This window comes from Corythoichthys intestinalis, chromosome 10 (genome assembly GCF_030265065.1).
Source record: "Corythoichthys intestinalis isolate RoL2023-P3 chromosome 10, ASM3026506v1, whole genome shotgun sequence".
NCBI lineage: Eukaryota > Metazoa > Chordata > Actinopteri > Syngnathiformes > Syngnathidae > Corythoichthys > Corythoichthys intestinalis.
Genome location: NC_080404.1, coordinates 39,660,722 through 39,670,678, shown reverse-complemented (window position 1 = coordinate 39,670,678; position 9,957 = coordinate 39,660,722). Strand labels below are relative to the sequence as shown.

Below are 9,957 nucleotides of genomic sequence, written 5' to 3'. Positions count from 1 at the left end.
TTGATATTAGTTGTTGTGTGTTCATGATTCATCGTATGTGGGGCACATCCAGGTCCTTAAGTACAGATGGACATGGGAAATAAATAATTGATCTGTGTACTCAGCCGGGGAAAAAAAGGATAGACAGAATAATTTGTCTGGCTCATCATTCCCATCTGGTTACAATAAATTTGTAATTTAGGGACTCCATACATGTATTAAATCTGCAACACCATTCATTTTTTTCTCGAATGGTGCAACATCCTCACTTAGTCTCTGTTTGTAACTAGTCAATTTTTTTTTTATTTTTTTTTTTAGATTTTAGTCTTGAGTTTTAATAGCCAAGTTATTCCAGCATATACAGCACTCAGTGTTTTTTATTAAGCCTTGATAGGGAAAACTACTATTTTTGATCATTCAAAAAAAGTAACCTCATAAAGACCTGGCGTCATGTAAGCCACAATATTATTTTTTTGTATATTTGTGGCCTACATGACGCAATGTGGACGCCAGATCTTTTCACAGGTAGTCCCCGCATTACGATGTGTTCGACTCAATTTTGACTTTAGGACGCCGGAGTCTCGTCCGCCATTTTGTCTCCAGTCATTTTTTTTTTGTCCCATAAACAGTACCTTATTGTACCTCACAGTATCTTATATTTTACATGACTTTATTAATATGACGTGTTCTGTCCTTACTAAACGTGAATTTGTTTACCTTTACAGACAATTGTGCGTCTTGAAGCTAATTTGCCTAACAAAAGTCCGCTATCTTAAATGCTACGAATGATCATGTATTTAGAATTCTCGTAGCAAATTGCTCACACGTAACTCCACAAACTGTCGCTCTAAATTTAATTACAAATGCATACACAAACATACAGTGGTATGAAAAAGTATCTGAACCTTTTGGAATTTCTCACATTTCTGAATAAAATCATCATCAAATGTGATATGATCTTTGTCAAAATCGCACAGATGAAAACAGTGTCTGCTTTGACTAGAACCACCCAAATATTTATAGGTTTTCATATTTTAATGAGGATAGCATACAAACAATGACAGAAGGGGGAAAAATAAGTAAGTGAACCCTCTGCCTAAGGAGACTAAATGAAACCAATTTTTACCAAACAGTTTAAGTCAGGTGTGTGTCCAATCACTGATGAGTGGTTTAAAGCTGCCCTGCCCACTATAAAACACACACCTGGTAAGAAATGTCTTGATGAGAAGCATTGTCGTATGTGCATCATGGCTTGGTCAAAAGAGCTGTCTGAAGACCTGTGATCAAGGATTGTTGATTTGGATAAAGCTGGGAAAGGATACAAAACCATCTCTAAAAGTCTGGATGTTGATCAATCGACAGTCAGAGAAGTTGTCAACAAATGGAGAGAGTTTGGCACTGATGCTTCTCTCCCAAGGAGTGGCCGCCCACCAAAAATGACGACAAGAGTTCAGCGCAGAATACTCAGAGAGGTAAAAAGGAACCCTAGAGTGTCTGCTAAAGACTTACAGAAATCATTGGCGCAGTCCAATATCTCTGTGCTCACATCAACTATATGTAAAACTATGGCCAAGAATGGTGTTCATGGGAGGACTCCACAGAGGAAGCCCCTGCTGTCTAAAAAGCTGTCTAAAAAAAATTGTTGCTCGTTTAATGTTCTCAAAAAGGCACTTGGACACTCTACAGAAGTTTTGGCAAAATATTTTGTGGACTGATGAAACCAAAGTTAAATTGTTTGGGAGTAACACACGATGTCATGTGTGGAGGAAAAATGGACCAGCTCACCAACATCAACACGTCATCAACACCATGAAGCATTGTGGAGGGAGCATTATGATTTGGGGCTGTTTTGCTGCCTCGGGGCCTGGACAACTTGCAACCATTACTGCAAGAATGAATTCAAAGGTTTATCAGGATGTTTTCCAGGAAAACCTGAGGCTGTCTGTCAGACAGTTGAAGCTAAAAAGTGGATGGATGTTCCAACAAGACAATGATCCAAAACACAGAAGTTAAATCAACTTCAGAATGGTTTCAGAAAAACAAAATACATGTTCTGGAGTGGCCAAATCAAAGTCCAGACTTGAACCCCATTGAGATGCTGGGGCATGACCTAAAGACAGCGATTCATGCCAGACATCCCAGGAATCTGACTTAACTGCAGCAGTTTTGTAGAGAAAAATGGGCCAAGATTAATCCTGATCGATGTGCCTGACTGATCTGCAGCTACAGGTAGCGTCTGGTTGAAGTTATAGCTGCCAAAGGGGGGTGCCACAAAATATTAAATGTGATGGTTCACTTACTTATTTTCCCCCCTTCTGTCATTGTTTGCTTACTATCCTCATTAAAATATGAAACCCTATAAATATTTGGGTGGTTTTAGTTTGAGCATACATTTTTTTCATCTGAGTGATTTTGTCAAAGATCAGATCACATTTGTTGGTGATTTTATGCAGAAATGTGAGAAATTCCAAAAGGTTCAGATACTTTTTCATACCACTGTATGTTTGTGTATACATTTGTAATTAAATTTAGAGCGACAGTTTGTGGAGTTACGTGTGAGCTATTTGCTACGAGAATTGTAAATATGTTAGCATTCGTAGCATTTAAGTTAGCGGACTTTTGTTAGGGAAATTAGGCTAATTTAATCCACTAAATTTACATATTGATCAGAGTGGATAGACATTTGAACTCCATTTGTTTTGTGCCAAGTGCTTTATTGTTAAAATGTGTGTGTCCAAAAGGGTCAGATACTTTTTCATATCACTGTATATTATAGCTGAAACAACTTACAGCCTCTTGTGGGCCAAACCAGAGCGCAGCTGTCCTTTACCCATGTCAGACAAGAGTCTGCTCCTCAGTCATAAGGCAACAGTTTAGCCAGATCCAACGCTACAACCAGAGGGCAGTGTATCCTCCATCATTTAACAAAATACAGTACTTTGGGACTTTTTGGATCGTTATTTTGGAGTACTTAAAGGGTTAATTCCGGTTTACGTCACCAGACAAAGAAACTCGTTCGTAACCCAGGGACTACCTAAGTTTTTAAATCACCTGGAGGGAAGGCTCAAGATCATTCACTTTGTTCTTATTCTTCTTGGTGAGGACACTAACTAAAATGGCTACTCCTCCAATATTTATGGACGGATCTAAATGAAATTTGGCAGTTATATTCCAGGAATGTGTAAGCATCAATCCTCAGAGCACGATTTAATTTTCAGGACGAATTAATTAATTGCGGACTTATTCTTGTCTGTAGCTTCCGAGTTTGTAAATTGTTGAGGCAGGTTATGAATGATTAATCACTGTACAGGCCGAGTATAATGGCTGTCTCTGCTATTGGGTCATGGACACAAGCTGATGCTGTCTGGTCATTTTGGGATGGACTGGTTAGCTGTGCAATTAGGCAGATAATCCCATCTACCAGTTGGTTCATTGATTACAGATTGATGTAGTTTGCCAGCTGCTGCTTGTCTTGTCTGAGGACCTCGTCTGAGATGAGGCCCTGCCCTTCCGTGTCGTCCACCCTTTTTCTTCCCCCTAACCCGTTTTATGATTGGCTTGTTTGAGCACCTAAAACTAAGCTGCGGCCTGTTGTCAAAAGCCATATGTCACAACAGGGGAGTGACCCGTCAGCCCTGACAGAAACTCATACCGCATTCAAGGCAGATCCCCTTATGGAGAAATAGAGATTAACGCACAAAGCGTATGTTGTAGTCTTGGTGAAAGTGTAACGAAGGATGTGCTTTAATAAATCCCATCATCAGATTATTGCAAAATCAGCATCTTTCCGCAAACTCGTCATGGAAGCCATAATTGTTCTCATATTGATTTGACTTGCTGCCGTTCAGCCTTTTATTTTGGAAAGTCGTTTGTATACCTTTGTGAAGATGAATAATAAAAGAATTATTCTTCCCACACGTACCAGTAATAATAAAAAAAAAAAATACTCGTATATTCCCATTATACATTTATGAATTTGCAACAGCCAGCTCGCAACCCAGTCTGGCAGCTGGTCAAATGAGTCTCACAGTCTAATTGGGTCAAGGAAGGTGAATGTAATTTTATGCCTATTTGAACCTTCTTCTACTCTAATTGGACTGATTAGCTATGCTTAATTGGCTCCTGGGATCTCTTATTTGTTTTGAACTCAAAACAATAAGCACAGTCAAAACAAAGCTCAGAAAAATCAGACGAAATTTCAATGACCCCACGCTCCTGCTCTAAAGGAGCTAATATACATTAGCTTGCTCGTGTTTTAATGGGATGCAGTGTAGTGCAGATTGAGAAAAAATAGTGAACCTCACTCACTGGAATTCATAATTTTATTCTGAAGATAAAACTATTTTACAGTGTGCAACATTAGAATAGCTTTTAAACCTCCATCAATATATTTTCACACTCACTTAAAATATAACTAAATTCTATTAAAGCAACACTATGTAACTTTTCAGTTTTGGTTGATTTTAGCGGCGCCGGTGGACAAAATCAGTAGTGTTTTGCCTTAAGAAAAGCTGCGTTTCCCATGAGGACCAGCGCACACCCGCAGTAAAAATCGTGAAATCATCAATCAATCAAAAATCAATCTCCTGGTCGCCTGCAGATGGATGAAAACAACATTTCTGTTCCAGCGGCTATGTGAAGGATGAATAGCAATAAGGTAATGAATCCAGTTTTGGCTAAACAATAGGATATGACGGTTAGCAACCTGTGGCCCACCCCACCTACTGACGAGTTCGGTTGAGGGGAGGGGCGTCTCGCCGGCAATTGAAAGCCGGGCCAATGTTGATTGTGTATATCCTGGTAGCCTCACTTTTTTCCCCTCCTCAGACAAAACTTTTTGTCTCTTGTTGCTCTGCCATCTTTGCAGAATTCACGCGAAACTGTACGCATCGACTTAGGGTTGTGCATCGTTTGAATTTGAACGGTTTCGATTCCGGTTCCAAAACGATTCTCGATTCTTTTAATAGGCAGGGTAAAAAAAAAAGTCATTGTGTATATTTATTTCTTCTCGATTATTTTTTAAAATATATGAATTTTCAATAGCGTACCGCACGAATGCTATTTTTAGACCGCAAGGCAGCGTAAACCAGAAGGTGGTAAACATAGAAGCGCGCTCGCATACAACCCATGCTAGTCCTGCTTGTTTTCAGCCAAAAACTCAGAAGAAAAAATGTGAACAATGGATCGACTTGTGCGGACATCCAAAAGACCAGTTTAACGCCAACAAGGTGAAGCCATTCACCTTCATAAGCAGTAAACATTTTGTTGGGGGCCATGGTCCTATAGATCGACAATCCTGCCCCGAAGAGGTAAGCCATTTTGTTATTTTTTACTTATTTTTTAGCGAGGCGGTTTGCCATGCTGCTTCTGTCTGACAATGAATGACCTGAAAAAAATAAAATGGTATTTGACTGCCACTGTTGTTAACTTTTCTGTTGTAAAGAAACAACTTTCGTAAGGGGGAAGGATAAATAAATTAATAGAATTAAGATTTGTTATTAATGAAAAAATGAAAAGTGTTCGTTGGCTGTCACTGAGTAGCATTTGCGAACGCTTAACAAAAATAGCAATTTAAATTACCCCCCCTAGAACGGTCAGAGACATGTGACAACCAGAGAATATAATATAATATAGACAGGGCATATGGTGGTAAAGGATAGCTTGTTAAAACAGGAGAATGTCATTGTCAGTGGCGTAAGGCAATGCACACCAGAAAAAGGTGTCGATAAAAAAGCTACCTCTGGATCAGGTCGGCTCTTTTTCCCGACTTTTTCAGCCCTCGACACTCAAGCCCCCTTTAACTGAACAAAGTCTACTTCCACATCTTTACCAGTGAATTTGGCACCAGGGACATTGGTAGAATTGGTAGGTTTACCTCAGTAAACATCTGGTTCATACACTATTTACATGCATTTAGCATGAGGGATAAACGCAAGTTTGACCCCCCTAGCAACAGTCGCTAACGTCATGCATATCAATGAGCAAAGGTGAAGTGTTACGTGCAGTACGCTATTAACTTTGCTATGAATTTCTCACAGGGCTATTTTTAACTTGTATATAAATATCAGTCTTTGAACCTAAATATGATGAAGTTTCTTTCCACAGGAGTGCACTTTCACAAAGATGTTTATTTTTTCCAAAAGCTCACGGAGAAAACATTTACACATACCGTATTGACCCGAATATAAGACAGCCCTGATTATAAGACGACCCCTTCTTTTTCAAGACTCAAGTTTGAAAAAAGACTTTTTGAACACCAAATACATTTTTATGAAGAAAATACATCTGAAACAAATGATTATAACAATATATTTGAGAGAAGAGGCATGTTATTTTGCCTCATTCAAATCTTAATATCTGAACATTTAAATATGTAAACTAAAGTGCAATCACATTCGTAAATGAATGGCTTCTGGTTTTTGAAATGTAAATAAACCAATCTATTGTGATAAAACAACAAAATTGCAATAACTGCATTAACCATCAAAGTGAGGTCTAACTGTAACCGTAGTCTTTAAAACAAATCTGAATAAGGAAAAACATTGCAATAAAATAATGCAAACTGGTTAAACATGAGAGTAGTTGAGATCTGTCAAGACAGAACATTACTCCTCAAGTTCAGCATTCGCGTCAATGATACCTGGCGCCATCTAGCGTCGTGAATGGGTATAATGTCTAGACCCCGAATATAAGACGACTCCCACTTTTTCAGTCTTATTTCAATGCAAAAAACACTGTCTTATATTTGGGCCAATATGGTATTCTTTTGCCTATGTTTTAGAATGTCTTATGCGGCAAGCATTCATTGTTTTACATCGTTTGTTTTAGGTGGTATTTCTACAGGTTAGTTAAGGGCTGACATCTTGTCAGGCTAAGTTGATTACTTTTTAAGTTTGATTTCTTTCTAAACTGATATATTGTTCATCTGTCCATAGGTGTCAATATTGTAACTCCGGACTCTACAGTTTTTCTTTGGTTTTGCTATGTACGCTTAGCTCCCTCTAGTGGTGACTTACTGGAAGCAGCAGGCAAAAAGAACATCAGTTGGAAAAGAATCCTTGTGGTGTACAAACGCTACACACCTCTGCACTACACATCGTTGGGAACCCATGATAAAACAAAATCTGTACATTTGCACGTTTTAACAGAGGGTCTGATATCATTTCGGTGTGTTTATTCTCTTACTTTGTCATTTATGTGAAGCGAAGCAACACATTTTTGTGCTAAGCTAAATTAGCCACTTCATTTGATTTGCTCATAACGGAGCTAGTCTTCACGTGGCTTCTTCTACGTAGTTTGCGGCAGCTATTTTCTTCTGGTCGGTGGTCAGGGCATTGAAACTTGGAATTGAAATACAACAATTCGAACGGTTGCGGGAGAACCGGAGTGTTAGTCCTGGATCCCATCGATGCCCAACCCTACTTCTGTCTTTATAGACCCTACTCACCAACGTCACAGAATGACGTGTCGCTGTATCCGGCCGACATATTGTCCGTCATTGTTTATCCGTATTCTCAATGGTTTCAATTTGTCGTGCAATTTATAGTGCAATTCATGGAAGCCCCGGTGCTTTCAGACGCTGTAAACTCATTGGATGCGTTGTAGAAAAGGCGTTATGTGGAAAAGCTTCAGTCTATCCATTCGCCAGATCCATATTTGATGCCTAAATCGATATTTTTCGACCCGCTGTCCTCGCCGTCTCTGCCTTACATCTGCTACACTGATATCTTCAACTATCTTGTCCACAGAAACTCAGCCTATTCTCACGAAACTTTGAGAAACTTTAAGAGCAGCACTCTAAGCAACATTATCGCGTGTGACCCTTTACTTCCAATTTTCTAAAATGGCGACAATCAAAAAAAAAAAAAAAAAAAAAAAAAAAAAAAAAGTTGACTGCGATGGCCGACGCATCAAGGATAGGTGGATATTGGACTATTTTTTCAATAAAATACGCAACAACTGTGTCTGCCTCATTTGCAAAGAGACAGTTGCTGTTTTCAAAGAGTTCGATGTGACGCGATATTAGCAAACAAGACACGCTGACATGTACGACATTACAAGGAAGATACGCAGCGAGAAATTATAGCAACTTGAAGCTAGTTTAATTTCACAGCAGCAGTATTTCGTAAGAGCCCGAGTGTCGAAAGAGCAGCCACAAAGGCGTGATTGTTGAAATTATGAATTTAAAAAAATTATAATAAAGCAAATGTGAGACACAGAAGGGCTTGCTAAAATGTGTTTAAATATATTGTTCTACGTAAATAAGCCAAGGTAGCCCCCCACATTTTTACCACACCAAATCTGGCCCCCTTTGCAAAAAGTTTGGACACACCTGTTTAACTGATCATCCGTAGACGAGGCCAGCTTCTTTCACTTGGTACCAGCTAAATATTATTAAAAAAATAATGATGGCGGAAGAAATAAACATCTTGAATTTGAAACTATGTTGTCGCCGATTAGCCTCGCAATGATCTTAATTGTGGTTGTCAGCCCAAAACCCTCTAAATATATATTAAATGCATCTTACCAGATATAAAATGACTACTACATAATCTGTGGTGATCGTTTGGTGCCCAGTTTTCTCGTCGAATTGCAGCAGTCCATCTCGCTCTCCTCTCCGGGTCTCTCGGAATACGGTAAACCTTCAAGTCTCTCCGTCTATCTTCTCTGTTACTGCAACCAACCGCCACACACGCCTTCACCATTTTGATTATTAATGTTAACGAGCAGAAAAACATGCCATAATAGGAGGAATTTACGTAGCGGTAATGCTTAAACCCGACGAGCTGACGGACAATATGGCGCGGAGGCGTGGTTGTGACGTCATGTGAGTAGGGTCTATAATGAATGGAAAAAGAGGGAAGTGATGTATGCTGTAAAGCATAAACTACATTTGTAGTTTATTTTGTGTGGCAGGGTTCCTGCCACTCTCCTCAAAGTTAATTAATGCTAAGTGAAAGCAATATAGACCCCCCTCAAGATGTAAAAGAGGTGTCATTCAACTAGTTGTCAGTCGACATATCATCTCAAATGTTATGAAAATATTTTATAAAGGTTGAAAAGTTACCTAGTGTTGCTTTAAATGCAATCATTCTGACCTTTGGGATTGCTTCAAATTCCTCTCGTTGTCCTACAACACAATTTTTACTGTAACTGTTCTCACTTCTCACATTAGCATCCCCACTCTCAGCTGCTAGCAAAATACAACATAACTGTGAACTAAAACTGTTACCATCAACATGCATACACATGGTGCAAAAAGGTGTCATAGATTTACATAAATAATGGATTTGTGTCGAAACAATCCAATGTTAAATTAACCACTTAAAATAAATTAGCCTAGCTTAGCGTTCATGTACATTCGATGCTAGTATAAATTATAAATATAAATATGGCTTTGTATTATTTCCAAGGGGACTACAACTTTGAGAAAAGTATTTTTAATAATATACGAACTGAATACTAAACGATTTTAAAAAACAAAGCACAAATAAATGCTAATTATTCAAACTTGTTGGAGAGCAAAATTCACCTCCAAAGATGGCTCATGAGCTAAGACTTTGCAAGACTGATCGTTTTGATTTTTCCTATAAGTGAAACACTCTCGATATGACCTACGTAAACCGGAATGGTGACACTGTGCTACCGAGTTGCACAATCATTTCCCTATCAGTGTCTCACTTCTAACTCGTGGCAGGTAAACATTCTCCTTCCTCACAGCTCGTCGCTCTCCAGCGCGGCCTCAGAAGGTGAGCTGGAGAAAAGGAAGGGGCTGCTCTCCGATGGGGAGAAGAGCGATTTCATGTCGAGCCCTTGGCCTGTAAGAGCTGCGTAGCGGCTGCCCGCGCGAGGCGTCTTCTTCATGGGCGCCGGCACGCTCTGATGCCACTGTGCTGAAGGTCATAATACATGGTGACATGTATTGTATATTCTTCAGTAAAGCGGCTGACAGCTTATCTAGGCACTGCTCATTTTCGT

At 39.2% G+C, this 9,957-nt stretch overlaps 1 protein-coding gene across 2 annotated transcripts in view; it reads right to left on the bottom strand.

The window, feature by feature from the left end:
- Window positions 1-3,738: 3,738 nt before the first annotated feature.
- mypn (myopalladin) overlaps window positions 3,739-9,957 on the bottom strand; it is a 58,001-nt gene continuing 51,782 nt past the window's right edge. For both annotated transcript variants that reach the window (XM_057848092.1, XM_057848093.1), the window contains one exon: window positions 3,739-9,872. In XM_057848092.1, the coding sequence (XP_057704075.1) occupies window positions 9,694-9,872 (179 nt within the window). In that variant the 3' untranslated portion in view covers window positions 3,739-9,693. The remainder of the gene's footprint in view (window positions 9,873-9,957) is intronic.